General features: G+C 36.7%; 1 protein-coding gene across 2 annotated transcripts in view; it reads right to left on the bottom strand.

The window, feature by feature from the left end:
• CTNNA3 (catenin alpha 3) overlaps positions 1-19,795 on the bottom strand; it is a 1,571,950-nt gene that overhangs the window by 1,538,539 nt on the left and 13,616 nt on the right. For both annotated transcript variants that reach the window (XM_030862371.2, XM_060286489.1), the window contains exons 2-3: positions 16,691-16,795; positions 10-202 (exon numbers count right to left, since the gene is read on the bottom strand). In XM_030862371.2, coding sequence (XP_030718231.1) covers positions 10-202; positions 16,691-16,789 — 292 coding nt within the window. In that variant the 5' untranslated portion in view covers positions 16,790-16,795. The remainder of the gene's footprint in view (positions 1-9; positions 203-16,690; positions 16,796-19,795) is intronic.

Below are 19,795 nucleotides of genomic sequence, written 5' to 3'. Positions count from 1 at the left end.
AGTACTCACTTTCTTTGCGAACGTCCTGAAGTGCCCCAGTAAGCTCTTCCTTTAAAACTGTGGCTTCTTGAGCAATCTTCTCTCCCTTGTCTAATAAATTCCAAGTTGCTTCCTCCACAGAAGCTAGAAGGACTCTGGCTCTTTTAGAACGTCCTTTTTTCCTGTTGGAAGGATTCTGGGGACAATTTACAAGTGTAGTAACCTAAAATTGGAAAAATACAAGTCACTCATTAGACAAATTGTGAAAGGAACACAGCCCTGGGATATCATAGCCCAGAACAAAAGGAAGTATTTCTTAATAACATGATTCATTCCCAACACTACTGGTACATTCCCAAAAGTCAGGTCAAGGCACCAAGAGCAGTATTACCAGCGACCACAGAGTTCCTAACTAAAGACAGGAAGGAAGGGAGGGACGGGGGGAGTGAAGAGGGGAGGGAGGAAGGAGGGATAGAGATTGAATCTCACCAAGTTTTACTATTGGACCAATGCAAAATACACAATACTCAATATATATTATTTGATATACATATAGCAAATGATTATTTATATCACTTTGTAGCCAGCAATCTATATTAAGAGGGAGGCAAAAATAATTATAATTAAGTCAATAAGTATTAATATATGTAGGTTAAGAATAGAGATTACTAGTGTTGGGGCGCGGGGTGCAGAACCACTCTGAAACGTGTAAAACAGTGGTTACTTCAGAAGGACAAAACCCAAATCTTTACTATGATCTACATTCTGGCCCTCTGTAAACTCTTTTACCTGTCTCCCACACTCCCCCCAAATCAGTTGGCCTCTCAAGCAATCAGGTCCTCCTCAAAGTACCCTATCAAGAGGCCTTCCCTGACCACCCCAATCCCCACCCTCTCCCACTCTGTCCCCTCACTACACGTTATAATTCTTCAGAACATTTATAGAGCCTGACATTTTTTATTTGTTCATGTATGTTTATGGCATCCTTCTAATACTAAAATGTAAACTCCATGAAAACAGGAAATGTGGTTTGTTCTCCCTCACTCGAACAATCACAAAGTAGTTGTTCAATAAATATTTCTTATATTAATGGCTTAATGAATGGGGTAGTTGAACAGAGGGACATTTTGATGTCTATATTTTGAATTGCCTGAATATGTTAATAATGAGCATGTATTATTTCTGTAAATTTGTTTAAAATAAGAATAAACTCATGGGACTTCCCTGGTGGTACAGTCATTAAGAATCCGCCTGCCAATGCAGGGGACATGGGTTCAAGCCCTGGTCTGGAAAGATCCCACATGCCACGGAGCACCTAAGCCTGTGTGCCACAACTACTGAACCTGCACTCTAGAGCCCACGGGTCAAAACTACTGAGTCTGCGTGCCACAATTACTGAAGCCCACGTGCGTAAAGCCCGTGCTCCGCAACAAGAGAAGTCACTGCAATGAGAAGCCCGTGCACCGCAACGAAGAGTAGCCCCCACTTGCCACGACTAGAGAAAGCCCACTCACAGCAATGAAGACCCAAGACAGCCAAAAATAAATAATTAAATAAAATTTTATTTAAAAAATTAAAAGAATAATCTCATGATAAGAGCATTGTTTGGAGATAGAAATTAAGCACTTATATTTGGAAACAAAACCTTATACAAAATTACATTGTGAAAAATATCCATTTCTTAATTAAACCTTGAATTCCAAGAAAAAAAATTTGGTTTACATTTTCATAAGCAAACCTGGAAGATCCCCATTGCAGAGGAAGAAAGAAAAAAAACTTTTATCCAGTATTTAAAATAGAAGACCTGAAAGTCTTATTGAAAGCTAGGCTGGTGCATGTCATCAAATAGCCAAGGCTTTTAACAAATATGCATCACATCTTTGACAACAGACTATACATAATCCTTCCTGCTCTGCAGTCCCTGGAGATTTTGCTTGTTTATTATTAATGGAGCATTAAGTATTTGTTTATTTGGTTATCTGGACCCAGTTCTTAGCCACGAACTAAGAAAGAACTTACAAGCTATGGGGGATATATGTGGATGAAAATTGTTTTTGTCTGCTCTGCTATTCCCTTCCCCTGTCCAAAAGACCCTCTTCTTTATTGTAATTTGCTTTATTCCCATATTCACAACCCAGACTGGAGTTCCTTGTAGCAAGCCTTTATTTCCTTTCTTGGAAAATGAGAATAACCATATTATCCTATAAGATTATATGAAGTTTAAATAATATAAAGTGTTTTTTAAGATGCATAACATGACACAAAATTTGGATGCCATTTAATGTGTGTTTTCTAGTCCATTCCCCATGGAAACCTTGTCAAAGATGTTCTCTCTGGGTCTACCCATATCTTGCTCTTAGGGTCCCCCGTGCTAAATGTGATGAAGTCAATTAACAAAGCACATTCTATGTGCTTTACAAGCAGTCAAGTAGGGCCATGTGTCTTTATCATGCATTATGTAAAGATGATAATAAGTCTGATTTATTACATGGGTTTTCACATATTCCAAAAGACGAATATCTCGCTATTATCAATCTAATTTATATATCAAGAGTTAAAAGATACTTGCCCAGATAAAGACAAATTATAGCACCTTGTTTAAAACCTTTGTCTAAAATGAACAATAAGTATCATTGTCTAAAATCTTCCTTCAGAATTTATTTTAAGTGCCACAATTCATGATGCTTCCCACTGAACATTCCTCTATTGTTCTTTAGATCCTCCAAGCACCAAATGTTTTCCATAGAATAGCCTGAGCTTTGAAATTAAAATGAGCATTCCAGAAATGCTTCGTTCCTTATAATAAATGCCAGAGAAGTAAGAAATGTGAAAAGAACATTGTATAAGAACATTGTGCTTCCATCAAAAAAAAAATGCAATTGCAACTTGTTCAAGTTTAAGCTGTCTTCTTTTTAAATACCCCAACATGCAATAGTTATTTAATATTGATTAAACTAAAGTCATGATGCTTTCAATGATTCATTTTATTTCAGAAAGTAAATATGGCTTGGTAAGCCTGGAGGGGAAAAAAAGAAAGCTAAAACTTTTTTTTACCCCAAATCACCTATGGGTGATTTGGGGTAAAAAGGGTTTTCTAATCTTTCCTAATTCAAGTGTGCTTCCCTAGTTGCTCCAAACACACCGAAAATTAAGTTGTCCAAAAGACCCTTCTTCAAGTCACTGATAATTTCAACTGTTCCTTATTTCCTACAAAAGCAACTTTCACTGTGTTAACAAAAGTACTGGGAAAGACTGAAATGTTAAGAACCCAGAAAATACATATCCTTCGATTAACATTCAGCACTCCCCCAAAACCAAATACAATTTTCTTTTATTTCCTTTTAAGCCAATAAACATTTATTGAGCACATATTATGTTCAAAACAATATCCTAGCCATTTAGAAAATAAAGATAAAGAAGCTTCAGTATGGTGATATGAAGGGTACACAACTAGCTGCAATATAAAAGGCAGAATAACTGCTTAAACTTATAAGTAAAAAGAAGTGCTGAAGAGATGATAAACATTCACAAGGATTAAGTAGGGCTTCCAAAAAGAGCCATTAAAGACAGATGGTTTTCTGGCATGACAGATAGAGGGGAAGGCGAGCCAGGTGAAGGGGACCATGTACAAAGGGGAAGAGATGGAAATTATTTTTGTCTGAGAGTAGCAGACAGTCAAGTTTGGCAGACTACGGGGTAAAAACAGGAAATTGGTTCACAAATCAGTCTAGGAAGTAGGTGGTAGCTTAAATACAAAAAGTGCTGAAAGTCAAGGAAAGAGTTAATATTCAATTTAATAGGCAATAGACACTTCACACAGCATACCCAAAGTGGAAACCTTCTTCCACCAACCTGCCTTTCTTTCATCTGTTTCTTACCTCAGGCACTGACACCTCTAGCCTAAGGCAGAAACCCAAAGGTCATCTGGGCTACTCCCTCTCTCTTATCCTCCTCTCCAGGTTCTTTATATTGTCTCTTTAAAAGCTTTGTTGCTGGGGGACCTTCAAGATGGTGAAAGAATAAGACGCGGAGATCACCTTCCTCCCCAAAAATACATCCACATGTGGAACAACTCCTACAGAACACCTACTGAACGCTGGCAGAAGACCTCAGACTTCCCAAAAGGCAGGGAACAGATGCCCTCAGGCACCCTACATGCAGAGGCTGGGCCAAATCCAAAGCTGAACCCCAGGAGCTGTGCGAACAAAGAAGAGAAAGGGAAATTTCTCCCACCAGCCTCAGAAGCAGCGGATTAAATCTCCACAATCAACTTGATGTAGCTTGCATGTCTGGAATACCTGAATAGACAAGGAATCATCCCAAATTTGAGGCGGTGGACCTTGGGAGCAACTGTAAACTTGGGGTTTGCTTTCTGCATCTACTTTGTTTTTGGTTTTATCTTTATCTACGTTTAGTATTTAGAGCTTATTATCATTGGTAGATTTGTTTATTGATTTAGTTGCCCTTTTCCTTTTTCTCTTTTTGTGAGTATCTATAGGTATGCTTCTTTCTGTGATTTTGTCTGTATAGCTTTGCTTTTACCATTTGTCCTGGGTTCTGTCCGTTTTTTGTTTTTTTTGTTTTCAGTATAGTTTTTAGCGCTTGTTATCATTGGTGGATTTGTTCATAGGTTTGGTTGCTCTCTTCTTTCTTTCTTTCTTTTATTACTCTTTAATTTTTTAATTTTTAATATTTTTTATTTTAATAACTTTATTTTATATTATTTTTTTCTTTCTTTCTTTCTTTTCTCCCTTTTCTTCTGAGCCATGTGGTTGACAGGGTCTTGGTGCTCCAGCCTGCTGTCAGGCCTGAGCCTCTGAGATGGGAAAGCCAAGTTCAGGACATTGGTCCAGCAGAGACCTCCTGGCCCCATGTAATATCAAACAGCGAAAGCTCTCCCAGAGATCTCCATCTCAACGCTAAGACCCAGCACCACTCAACGACCAGCAAGCTACAGTGCTGGACATCCTATGCAAAACAACTAGCAAAAGAGGAACAGAACCCCACCCATTAGCAGAGAGGCTGCCTAAAATCATACTAAGGTCACAGACACCCCAAAACACAACACCAGATGAGGCACTGCCCAAAAGAAAGACAAGATCCAGCTTCATCCACCAGAACACAAGCACGAGTCCCCTCCACCAGGAAGCATACACAAGCCACTGAACAAACCTTACCCACTGCAGGCAGACACCAAAAACAACGGGAACTACGAACATGCAGCCTGCAAAAAAGAGACCCCAAACACGGTAAGTTAAACAAAATGAGAAGACATAGAATTACACAGTAGAAGAAGGAGCAAGGTAAAAACCCACCAGACCAAAAAACTGAAGAGGAAATAGGCAGTCTACCTAAATAAGAATTCAGAGTAACAATAGTAAACAGGATACAAAATCTAGGTTATCAAATGGAGAAAATACAAGAAACGTTTAACAAGGACCAAAAAGAACTAAACAGCAAACAAACAATGATGAACAACACAATAAATAAAATTAAAAATACTCTAGAAACAATCAATAGCAGAATAACTGTGGCAGAAGAATGGATAAGTTACCTGGAAGATAAAATAGTGGAAATAACTACTGCAGAGAAGAATAAAGAGAAAAGAATGAAAAGAATTGAGGACAGTCTCAGAGACCTCTGGAACAACATTAAACGCATCGACATTCGAATTACAGGGGTCCCAGAAGAAGAATAGAAAAAAAAAAGGGGGGACTAAGAAAATATTTGAAGAGATTATAGTTGAAAACTTCCCTAATATGGGAAAGGATATAGTCAATCAAGTCCAGGAAGCGCAGAGAGTCCCATACAGGATAAATCCAAGGAGAAACACGCTAAGACACATAATAATCAAACTATCAAAAATTAAATTTAAAAAAATATATTAAAAGCAGCAAAGGAAAAACAACAAAAAACACACAAGGGAATCTCCATAAGGTTAACAGCTGATCTTTCAGCAGAAACTCTGCAAGCCAGAAGGGAGTGGCAGGACATATTTAAAGTGATGAAGGAGAAAAACCTACAACCAAGATTACTCTACCCAGCAAGGATCTCATTCAGATTTGATGGAGCAATTAAAACCTTTACAGACAAGCAAAAGCTGAGAGAATTCAGCACCACCAAACCAGCTTTACAGCAAATGCTAAAGGACCTTCTCTAGGCAGGAAACACAAGAGAAGGAAAAGACCTACAATAACAAACCCAAAACAATTAAGAAAATGGTAATAGGAACATACATATCGATATTTACCTTAAATGTAAATGGATTAAATGCTCCCACCAAAAGAAAGCTGGAGTAGCAATTCTCGTATCAGAAAAAATAGACTTTAAAATAAAGACTATTACAGGAGACAAAAAATGGCACTACATAATGATCAAGGGGTCAATCCAAGAAGAAGATATAACAATTGTAAATATCTATGAACCCAACATAGGAGCACCTCAATACATAAGGCAAATGCTAACAGCCATAAAAGGGGAAATAGACAGTAACAAAATCATAGTAGGGGACTTTAACACCCCACTTTCACCAATGGACAGATCATCCAAAATGAAAATAACTAAGGAAACACAGCTTTAAATGATACATTAAACAAGATGGACTTAATTGATATTAATAGGATATTCCATCCAAAAACAACAGAATACACTTTCTTCTCAAGTGCTCATGAAACATTCTCCAGGGTAGATCATACCTTGGGTCACAAATCAAGCCTGATTCTGCCTGCAGAATCAGTTAATAAATGAAAGATCTAATTCCACAGCTAACCTAGAAGTGGATATCTGTGGGATCAATCTGAATCTGTGGAGGAAAAGGTTGGAAAAAAAAGTATTCACAGAAGTGAAGTGGATCAGAGGTGATCAGAGAACCCAGAACAACAGGGCAACAACATTGGAGTAAGTTAAAAAAAAAAAAAAAACGAGTCTGATAGAATAAAAGGCCTAGGAAGCAAGCTAAGAAGAGGTGAAGCATGTTCCGCGACTGACATCTGCCCATAGCTAAGTTCAAAGCTATCACGTTCTGGTGGTGGGGGCATCCCTTGTATGTTCACCATACACACTCCCATGGGACTTGTGCTATTTTAATCAAATAGCTACCAGATTTTCTTATCTTTATTTTAATTTAAGAAGTGGCTTCCTTTTTCTCAACTATTTGTTTCTCAAGGAATACTATAGCTTAACAACTTTCCCATGGGAGCAGTTTTCTAGCAGTAAAGGAATGCAGAAATTGAATAATTCACTTTATTAGAATCAACTATACTGAATCACCTTAAACTTTAAAGCATTAGAGAGGCAGAATTAAGTTTATTTCTTCATCCTACTGTAAAAATAACATCTTCATACTTATTAAGCCTTGGACATATAAGTAGTTAAAAGGCATTTACTTTACTAACTTTCAAGATTACTTGTTAAGATTATAGTCAAAACTCCAATATTTGATTATAATCTACAAGAACACTATATGTGTGCAGACTTGTCTTTGAGATTTTCTTGGAAGCTTCAAGATTAATTCTGACATAAATTCTATTGATAGAAAAAACAGCAAGGATGAAAAAAAGAAGCTTGGAGATAAAACCAAAGAAATATAAGTAAATGGCATCATGCTCATTCAAAATGACCTATAAAAATGACAGAAATCAACCACAAACAAATGAAATTTGAATTATTTTCTGAAAGAAACAAAGGAAATTATATTCTAGGAGGCTAAGAAGCCAAAGCAGGTACTCTCCCTGCTACCCGGAAGTCAATCAGATCTCTCTGTAGAAATAAACCCTTTGGGCATCAAGGCATCTATTTTTTTTTTCCCTTGGCTAAAAGAGAGGAGAAAGAAATTATGCTGAGAGTGCAGTATGGCAGAGAAGTTCTGCATAGGAGTCAGGGAGAAAAGAAGGACATGGCGCTGAGAGGAGTAAGGATTAACAGTTTCCATCCAGACACCTGGACAAGGAGAGGAAGGAGATTAGGGGAAAAGTCGAAAGGAGTTGTTCTCATAAGCAACTTTATGTGATTCTAGGTACATGATTCATTGGGACCCAGATGACAGAGTGAAGCACAGTTAGGAAGAGAGGTATTCTCCCCTCTTATGAAGGAGCCCAGTTCTGCTACCTTGAGGATTCGAAGCTTTAGAGGCATTGGGACCTTGGCATGTACATTTCTAGTCTTAAAATGGGTATCATTGGCAGTTACCTTCCACACATCAATAAGATGCAACCAGCCAAAATGGAAAAACATGGTGGATAGACTGCTTTGGGGGCACTGGTGAGTCAAACCTCAGAGACTCCAAAAATTGGAGATGAAGAGAAGAGCAGCAGAGAAGCTTTGAAGGAAAATCTCCATTCTAGCATAAGTAAGTGAGGGCAATTATAAGAACCCTGGCTTGCTGCTACTAACAGAACTTCTTTTGAACTTTCAGCCACTGAGGAGATTGGAGGCCAGGGAATCTGATGACATAAGGAAGACAGGCATCGGGCCTACCACGGCCCATGCTCAAGGGAACTGGAAACTGTGAGGCCCCACCGAGGCTAGAGTATTATTCTGAGACTAGTTTGTGGTTTAGAAATTGGAAAGATCCAATTAAAACCATGGTAACTAGGTAATCTTACTGTCCCTCAACAGCAGGAGTTTGTGGATCTAAACTTGAAAGCTGCTCCAATAGAACTTTCCTCCATGTCTCTATTTCTTTCTGTGTGTCTTTCAGCTTTGCACATGATATAACTGTTTAACGGTAGGTAACTGCATAACTCTCCCCAAAGTCAATTCCCCAAAGAGAGGATGGCAATTGGATCAATTCACCATCATCCCCCAGAGGCAGAGCTCTCATGACAGATTGCCTCACAGGCTTCTTGTCAACCTATAATTGTCAATAAGACAGTTGCCCATCCTGATAAAGTCAGCTGTGATCAGGGTGGAAAGGTGACTAGTCATTAGATGCAAAGTTAACAAACAAGGAACCCTTAAAAAGGAGACAATGGAAAGATAGGGCTGTTCACAAATATTCCCATTCTCCTGGGCACAGGGCAAGATCACACATCTAGCATCCCCACTGACCACATAACTTTCTCTGACAAAAGCAATGTGAGTGGAACTGACATATGTCATATCCAGGTGGACATTTTAGGAGCCCTTGCAAGATTCATAATGTTCTCTTTCCCTGTTGTAACCATAGTGGAAATAAATATTGAGATGGAATCTACATTAGCCTGGGTCCCTGAGTGCCTGTATTAAAGCAGAGACCCCCAGCCAACTCACATTAAAAATGTAGCTTGGGGCTTCCCTGGTGGCGCAGTGGTTGAGAGTCCGCCTGCCGATGCAGGGGACATGGGTTCGTGCCCCGGTCCGGGAAGATCCCATGTGCCGCAGAGCAGCTGGGCCCATGAGCCATGGCCGCTGAGCCTGCGCGTCCGGAGCCTGTGCTCCACAACGGGAGAGGCCACAGCAGTGAGAGGCCCGCGTACCGCAAAAAAAAAAAAAAAAAAATGTAGCTTGACAATCCCACTATTGGGCATATACCCTGAGAAAACCATAATTCAAAAAGAGACAAGTACCACAATGTTCACTGCAGCACTATTTACAATGGCCAGGACATGGAAGCAACCTAAGTGTCCATCGACAGATGAATGGATAAAGAAGATGTGGCACATATATACAATGGAATATTAGCCATAAAAAGAAATGAAACTGAATTATTTGTAGTGAGGTGGATGGACCTAGAGTCTGTCATACAGAGTGAAGTAAGTCAGAAAGAAAAAAACAAATACTGTATCCTAACACATATATATGGAATCTAAAAAACAACAAAAATAATGGTTTTGACAAACCTAGGGGCAGGACAGGAATAAAGATGCAGACAGGAATAAAGATGCAGACGTAGAGAATGGACTTGAGGACACAGGGAGGGGGAAGGGTAAGCTGGGACGAACTGAGAAAGTAGCATTGACATATATACACTACCAAATGTAAAATAGATAGCTAGTCGGAAGCAGCCACATCGCACAGGAAGATCAGCTCGGTGCTTTGTGACCACGCAGAGGGGTCGGATAGGGAAGGTGGGAGGGAGATACAAGAGGGAGGGGATTGGGGGATATATGTATACATATAGCTGATTTAATTTGTTATACAGCAGAAACTAACACACCATTGTAAAGAAATTATACTCCAATAAAGATGCTAAAAAATAAAATAAAGGGGAGGCATCCCTTAAGAAATGAGGGGAAAAAATGTAGCTTGAGCAGGAAACGAACTTTTGTTAAGCCTCAGAGATTTGGGAGTTGTCTTATCACAGCATAGCCTAGCTTATGCTGACTGATAAAAAGTTGAGCAGATACTCTTCAACTTGACCCAATGAGTATTATAGAGTACATAAAAACCATTCCTAAGGGACTCCAAGAAATAGATGTGAAACACTATCGAAGTGGAAACCTTGAAAAGGCTAAGAGGTCCTATAAGAGTTAGAGGTGGGAGCCAGAGGACTAATGTTTATTACTATTGATCTAACTCTATATTCACCACGTGAAAACATGGGATATATTTACATCAGAAAATATATTTGAACCTTTGCCCAAAAAAAGATCTTCTATCTCATAGGAGATAACATTATAAGGAGCTTGTTATTGTTCTTATCTTAAAGTATTTTAAATTAATTCTTCTAGCTCACATTCGACATGAATCTGACACATAGCAAATTATATTTTGTGGCAAATAAGATTATAGACAGTTCCATTATGTAATGACTGTAGCATGATTTAAGCAGTTTATATCTCCTTCAGAGAGTATACAACATAGAGATGTAAATTCTTTTCATTGCAATTCTGCATAAATAGACTTTCTGCAGTGCATTGCCAAACTTGGGTCTTGAAAGTGATAAAGTACAGATGCCTACAGTTGCAATCATAAAAATGTAATTGCTGAGAAAAAAATTATTTCTGATCCATTGGAGGAATTTATTACAGAGGGATGAAACTGTGTAAGTTATCACACACAGAAAATGAAAGTGAATGATTGAAATATATCCCAGGCTGTACATCCCTGCAAAATGACCTAGTGATTTACCTGTCCCCAAGAGAAAAAAAAAAATAGATTAAAGATAAATCAAGTTTGGTGGAGAAGACTCTGGTAACTATAAAAAGAGCAGAATAAAGATTTATGAATAAATGAATTTAGAAGTCAGAGTGACATAACAGTATCTATGACTAATTACTCCAAAAATTAAAACATAGTTTTGACTTTGAGTTATATACAGAGATGGTAAGTAATTTCTGTGAAACCTTGAAAGCAAAGGAATATAACATGAAGATAAATAATGATGAAAGGTGAAAAATTTTTAATGGGGTTACTAAACTGATAATATTATCTGGTGGCATTATGAACTTAAAGATCATTGACTTCTTTTGGAATGTTTTCCACTATAATCAAAGACTATATGACATGCTTAAAATAAACCATGTAACTATTTCAAATTAAACACTCTCTGAAAAAAAGGAATATGATGAGATATTTAGTATGATGCTATTCTAGGAAAAAAACTTTAATATAATTTAATGGAATTTTTTACTTGTATTAATAGGTAATACATGATCAAAGTGACAGATACAAGAAGGTTATGCATCAAATCCAAAAAGGTTAGTTATTTTAAATTAATAACTTTGAAATGTGCTGTTTTTTTATAAGGAGAAACCCATTATAATGAAAATCAAGAGTGTATGCAAATAATTTTGATGTACAAAAAGTCTCCTTTATGAGATAGTTCCTGAACATAGCAAATATTCTATAAATTATGTACATTTTTAATTTCATTTTACTTGAGTATTACTAAGATCTAGAAACTTTTCTTCTGAGATATTGGTGAAGTAGTATACCAAACTTCCTTGAAGATAAAATTAGCACTTACACTTTCATGTAACTGAGAACTATCTGGCATACAATAAGTACTAATTTCTCTTCCCCTGACTCATTTACTTGCAGATCATGAAAAGTCTGAAACCAGGCATCACATTAAAAGCCCTCTAAAATTAGCATAATCACACTTTTCAAAAGAGTTAAATTTCTTCTAATCAAGGTTATCTTCACCCTTCAGGTAATTTTCACCCTTTTAATTTTCTAGGTGGATTCAATAAATATTTATAGATTAAATAGTTTTTAAACATGCCAGAAAAATACACCTATATTGTGAACAGCATACTCTTTAACGTGAATTTACCGAGAACACTCTCTATTGACTGCTGTATCAAGGTACTTGAATAAAGCAAAATACCTATTGATTTCATTTAGAATATAAAAAGTAGTTTCTCCATAATGATACTTTCTCTGTTCCTAAGAAATATGTCAGCAGCCTTTGTGATTAACAAGTCTTAAGTCCAGCTCTAATGTTCCATAGTTATAGTACAAATAAGGGTTATGCAGTGGCATTAATGTACTTGCCTTTACCAGCCATCTCCAAAATGAAGGTCATTTCCCCACCCCACCCCCAGTAATTGCACTGGAACAAAATCTGGAATAAATTGTGAGAACTCGTTTAATGCCTTCTCCAAACTCTTCCAAAAAATTGCAGAGGAAGGAAAACCCCAAACTCATTCTATGAGGCCACCATCACCCTGATACCAAAACCAGACAAAGATAGTACAATAAAAGAAAATTACAGACCAATATCACTGATGAATATAGGTGCAAAAATTCTCAACAAAATACTAGCAAACAGAATCCAACAACACATTAAAAGGATCATACACCATGATCAAGTGAGATTTATCCCAGAGATGCAAGGATTCTTCAATATATGCAAATCAATCAATGTGATACACCATATTAACAAACTGAAGAAGAAAAAACATATGATCATCTCAATAGATGCAGAAAAAGCTTTTGACAAAATTCAACACCCATTTATGATAAAAACTCTCCAGAAAGTGGGCATAGAGGGAACCTACTTCAACATAATAAAGGCCATATATGACAAACCCACAGCAAACATCATTCTCAATGGTGAAAAACTGAAAGCATTTCCTCTAAGATCAGGAACAAGGCAAGGATGTCCACTCTCACCACTATTAATCAACATAGTTTTGGAAGCCCTAGGCACGGCAATCAGAGAAGAAAAAGAAATAAAAGGAATATAAATTGGAAAAGAAGAAGTAAAACTGTCACTGTTTACAGGTGACATGATACTATACATAGAGAATCCTAAAGATGCCACCAGAAAACTACTAGAGCTAATCAATGAATTTGGTAAAGTTGCAGGATACTAAATTAATGCACAGAAATCTCTTGCATTCCTATACACTGATGATGAAAAATCTGAAAGAGAAATTAAGGAAACACTGCCATTTACCATTGCAACAAAAAGAATAAAATACCTAGGAATAAACCTACCTAGGGAGACAAAAGACCTTCATGCAGAAAACTATAAGACACTGATGAAAGAAATTAAAGATGATACCAACAGATGGAGAGATATACCATGTTCTTGGATTGGAAGAATCAATATTGTGAAAATGACTATACTACCCAAAGCAATCTACAGATTCAATGCAATCCCTATCAAATTACCAATGGCACTTTTTATGAAACTAGAACAAAAAAATCTTAAAATTTGTATGGAGACACAAAAGATCCCGAATAGCCAAAGCAGTCTGGAGAGAAAAAAACATCACTGGAGGAATCAGACTCCCTGTCTTCAGACTCTACTACAAAGCAACAGTAATCAAGAAAATATGGTACTGGCACAAAAACAGAACTATAGATCAATGGAACAGGATAGAAAGCCCAGAGGTAAACCCACATACATATGGTCAACTAATCTATGACAAAGGAGGCAAGGATATACAATGGAGAAAAGATAGTCTCTTCAATAAGTGGTGCTGGGGAAACTGGACAGCTACATGTAAAAGAATGAAATTAGAACACTCCCTAACACCATACACAAAAATAAACAAAATGGATTAGAGACCTAAGTGTAAGACTGGACACTATAAAACTCTTAGAGGAAAACGTAGGCAGAACACTCTGACATAAATCACAGCAAGATCTTTTTTGATCCACCTCCTAGAATAATAGAAATAAAAACAAAAATAAACAAATGGGACCTAATGAAACTTCAAAGCTTTTGCACAGCAAAGGAAACCATAAACAAGACGAAAAGAAAACCCTCATAATGGGAGAAAATATTTGCAAATGAATCATCGGACAAAGGGTTAATCTCCAAAATATATAAACAGCTCATGCAGCTCAATATTAAAAAAACAACCCAATCCAAAAATGGGCAGAAGACCTAAATACGCATTTCTCCAAAGAAGCCATACAGACTGCCAACAAACACATGAAAGAATGCTCAACATCATTAATCATTAGAGAAATGCAAATCAAAACTACAATGAGCTATCATCTCACACCAGTCAGAATGGGCATCATCAGAAAATCTACAAACAACAAATGCTGGAGAGGGTGTGGAGAAAAGGGAACCCTCTTGCACTGTTGGTGAGAATGTAAATTGATACAGCCACTATGGAGAACGGTATGGAGGTTCCTTAAAGAACTAAAAATAGAATTACCATATGATCCAGCAATCCCACTACTGGGCATATACCCTGAGAAAACCATAATTCAAAAAGAGTCATGTACCGCAATGTTCATTGCAGCACTATTTACAATAGCCAGAACATGGAAGCAACCTAAATGCCCATTGACAGACAAATGGATAAAGAAGATGTGGTACATATATACAATGGAATATTACTCAGCCATAAAAAGGAACGAAATTGGGTCATTTGTAGAGACGTGGATGCATCTAGAGACTGTCATACAATCAGAAAGACAAAAACAAATACCATATATTAACGCATATATGTGGAACCTAGAAAATGGTACAGATGAACCGGTTTTCAGAGCAGAAATTGAGACACGGAAGTAGAGAAAAAACACATGGACACCAAGGCGGGATAGCGGCAAGGGGTGTGGGGTTTTAGTGTGATGAATTGGGAGATTGGGATTAACATGTATACACTGATGTGTATAAAATGGATGAGTAATGAGTAATAAGAAAAAAAATTTAATTAAAACAAACAAACAAAAAAAAACCTTCTCCAAAACACTTGGTAATATATATGAAAAAGCATAAGAATTCTCTTATCTTGGCCACTTACTTTTACATTTAGTAACTAATTCTAAGGAAACAATTTGAACGGATGACAAAAATTTATGTACGAAGATGTTCAGAAGAGCATTATTTATAATGGTAATAAACTGAAACAACCTAAATGTCCAAAAACGAGAGGCTACTTTAAAAAACTATGGTGCAGCCATATAAAGGATAATTAAACAGCAGTTTTGTTAAATCTCATTCTTACAAAGAATGAGGAAATTATTAAAATATCATTTTAAATAGAAGAATGAGATAAAAGCTATAATGAGATAAAAGCTATATATACAGTACCATCTCCACCTTGTACATATATATATGCTTTATATATTTAAGATATATCTCATTCTTTAATATTATAAAGTACTAAGAAGATAACAAAAATCACCCATAATTTTACTGTACTGGAAGTACATGCATCACAATATTAATGTTTACCTCTTACTGTTAAAATTGTATTTTTTTATTTTCTGGTTTTTCATTGGGTTTTTGTTTTGTTTTGTTTTGCTTTTCCTATTTTTTTAGTGAACTCTATTAGAAAAACAATGAACATGTTCATTTGTTTCTTTTTAACATGAGACCATTCTGTGGGTGGCTAAGATAGGGACTTCAGTGGAGTCTCAGAATCATCTAATATCAAGTTCATACCAGATATTAGTGCCTTTTAGATGCCAAAGTTCATCATCAGTGAGGCACTTGTTTTGAATTGTCTTTCCAGTAGGAGATACCGACTGTGCTAAGTAAAAAGGTGTACAAAGCCTATTCTCAGAGCTACTCCCCTCCCCACCATCCACCTCACAAAGAATACAAGCAGATTTTTAAATTATCAGAGGTAAGGTCACTATTGATTCTCACTTAAGAAACCCTTGAGTACCTCAAGGCCTTAGAAAAAGGGACAGTTTGTCTTAGGACGTATGACGTAAGGTGGCCTAAAGGGGGGTTTCCTCGCAAATTTTGGGTTAAAAACAAGAAATTTAAATCTATGTTATAGTATAAGTTTCTTCAAGCTCTGCTTTAAGAAAAGCCAATGAATAAACTCTGGGCTTACATAATAAATAAGTCAGAGAATCATTATGCATATTATCAAGGAATTATTTACTTTATGAAAGACTTTATCACAGAATGCCTTAAATATCTGCTTCTCTCATACATTTTGGTATTTCAAAAATAATTTCCTATTTGACAAATGAGCCACCATGTGCTTTGGGACAAGTTACTGAAATTCTCTAGGCTGTTTCCTCATCTATGTAACAAGGATGGTTTTAATCATGCTGCCTGCCTCACTCAGTTTTCATGACTATCAAACAAGATAATTTACATAAAGTTACTTTGAAAATTTCATACGCATATTATTACTTCTGTTGCTTTTAAAAGAGAATCTGGGGAGGAACTTTCAGAATTTTATCATTACTATTACTAAATACATACTTTTGTACACTTTAAAAACATTCTGAAGGACAATTTTAGATAACATATTCATTCTACAAAAATCAAATCTTTCCTTAGTTCATTATCTATTTTTCCTATGTTTTTTAGTTCTTTTTCAGTTACTACATGTTGTAATTTCCATGGTATTAATACCTGGATTATGAGAGGCTCCAGCAGCTTCTCTACGGTGAATGTCTGGACCTGCAGATCCTGAGGATCGACATTCAGTGTGATTGGTGTTTCAGCTGACATGACTGCCTGGGCACAAAAACAAAAAGACACTTACTAATAAAGAAAAATACTTTCTAAAGGAAAGCACTAATGAAAATCATAGTGTACATGAGATTAGTATTCAAGCACCTCCTCCTGCTATCAGTTGTAGCCCTCAGAGGACCAGGGTGCCAAGTCCACCTACAGAGAAACAAGATATTCCCCAACTGTTCTCTGAGGTCATGCTTCTGGGCTTAGGTCCTCTGACAAATTAATCTACGCTAGTATGTTCATGACTGAAATAATAACCAGCCAAGGTGACTTTGCATTTGATCAGGAGTCTTAAGTGAAAAAGAATGGCTGAGTTGGTGAGACATATCTTACAGTAAGCAAGTGCTTTGACTTCCATGAACTCATAGCACTCAGACAGCCAGAGTCCATTATTTTGCCTATTGTTAATGACAACTCAGATGAGGAATCAGGTAGGAATTTGGAAGACAGGTGCTACGTCTCTACAGGTGCTATGTCTCTATTTGTCTGGGGAATTGTTTGAGGGTTTTGATTTGGAGAAGAAAGTTTGGGGCAATTTATTTTCCTGTACAGAAAAAAAACTAATATAAATTGGCATCGTTATTATAAAATGACAAATCTGAGAAGGCATTGATATTTGAGCAAGACAAAATAAGAAAAAAATTGCAAGTCATTCTTTAAGACATGAACATTAATCTTAAAAGTCGATGCAGTGAGATTTTTGCATAAGAATACATATATATATCAAATGACCATATGTGGAATTTCATAACATATCCAAAGTAACATATCCGCCGCGAAGACTATTATCCAAATCACTAAGCCCACAGATTTGTATTAACTTGTTCACAGTCAATAATCACCCAGCAAGTATTTACTGAAGGCTCACGGAGATAAACAGTAAGAAACACATCTATCCTATATATAACTTAGCCTATTAAAAATAAACTTAGAGTCTACAGGAATGTGTGTTACTATCAATGCACAAAACTTTCCATTTAACTGTTACCTATTTTCTTTCAAAGTTTCCTATACTTGCAGGCTAAGAGAATATAAGAATCTGCCTCTAGAAAATATTTTGATATTCCCTACGATACTCATTGAAACTAAAACAAAAAAAGAATTAGAATGCATTACTTTTACTTTAGTTTCTCTATTTATTATTTTAGATATAAGGGCAGATAATTGTTTTGTTTTTAGTTGACTGCTTGATTCTATGAATGGACTATGGATGGATAGATGAATGAGTGAAAGAATGAATGAATGAATGAGGACACATTTTCATGGTGTCTCTTTTATCCAGAATCAGTCCTTTTAAGACTCCTCTCACTCTCAGTGATTCTAGGAAAGATGATTGTTCTTTTTCCTATACCTATGCCTCCAACCTCTAAGGGAAATCAGAATCTCAGGGTAGGGCCCATGTTCCCTCCCAACTTCTTCCCCTGAGAGTCTACCCCCATTCTCCTCCAACCCTTTCTCAACTCCCACTGGTCTAGTTCCATAAAATAAGCATATCTTTGCTCTTCAACCTCTCCCACTCACTGGACCCTTCCCCTGGATCCATAAATGTGTTACTGTATATAACCAAAGATAATAATGATGTCTTTGTGTACATGTAACTGAAAAGATCAGTGCTTCACCAAGGCCTTTCCACACCATATATCTGATACATGTGCAGAGAGAGATGCACAAACAGAACCAACCTATAACAAAAACTCTTCCTTATTGGATCTTATCTTAATGTAATCTAATTCTTAGATTAGTAATAACAATTTTTTTAAATAGAGACAAATACTATAGAACCTAGAAGTCTTACTGCTCTCCAAATATTGGGCTGGCCAAAAGGTTTGTTCGGTTTTTTCCATAAGATGGCTCTAGTAGCACTTAGTTGTCTTTAACTTCATTCAAAACAATTTTGTTAGACTGTATGTGACAGCTGTCGTATCAGCGTGCATTTAAAAAAAGACATCAAAATTGGTGAATTTTTGTGTAGCCATTTTAATATTGAAGATGGAAGAAAAAAAGGCAACATTTTCAGCATGTTATGCTTTATTATTTCAAGAAAAGTAAAAAAACAACCGAAATGCAAAAAAAAAAGATTTGCGCAGTGTATGGAGAAGGTGCTGTGAATGATCAAACATGTCAAAAGTGGTTTGTGAGGTTTTGTGCTGCAGATTTCTTGCTGTACGATGCTCCACGGCCGGGCAGACCAGTTGAAGTTGACAGCGATAAAATAGAGACATTAACTGAGAACAATCAACGTTATACCACGTGGGAGACAGCCGACATACTCAAAATATCCAAATCAAGCGCTGAAAATCATTTGCACCAGCTTGGTTATGTTCATTGCTTTGATGTTTGGGTTCCACATAAGTTAAGCGAAAAAAACCTTCTTGACCATTTTTCCTCATGCAATTCTCTACTTAAACGTAATGAAAATGTTCCGTTTTTTAAAGAAATTGTGACCAGTAATGAAAAAGTGGATACTGTACAATAATGTGGAATGGAAGAGATCATGGAGCAAGCGAAATGAACCACCACCAACCACACCAAAGGCTGGTCTTCATCCAAAGAAGGTGATGTTGTGTATATGGTGGGATTGGAAGGTAGTCTTCTATTATGAGCTCCTTCTGGAAAACCAAACAATTAATTCCAACAAGTACTGCTCCCAAGTAGACCAACAGAAAACAGCACATGATGAAAAGCGTCCAGAATTAGTCAACAGAAAGCTCATAATCTTCCATCAGGATAACGCAAGACTGCATGCTTCTTTGACGACAAGGCAAAAACTGTTACAGCTTGGCTGGGAAGTTCTGATTCATCTGCTGTATTCACCAGACATTGCACCTTCAGATTTCCATTTATTTCGGTCTTTACAAAATTCTCTTAATGGAAAAAATTTCAATTCCCTGGAAGATTATAAAAGGCACCTGGAACAGTTCTTTGCTCAAAAAGATTAAAAGTTTTGGGAAGACGGAATTATGAAGTTGCCTAAAAAATGGCAGAAGGTAGTAGAAC

This window comes from Globicephala melas, chromosome 16, assembly GCF_963455315.2.
Source record: "Globicephala melas chromosome 16, mGloMel1.2, whole genome shotgun sequence".
NCBI lineage: Eukaryota > Metazoa > Chordata > Mammalia > Artiodactyla > Delphinidae > Globicephala > Globicephala melas.
Note: the sequence above shows the minus strand (reverse complement) of the source record. Positions and strands in the feature narration are given on the sequence as shown.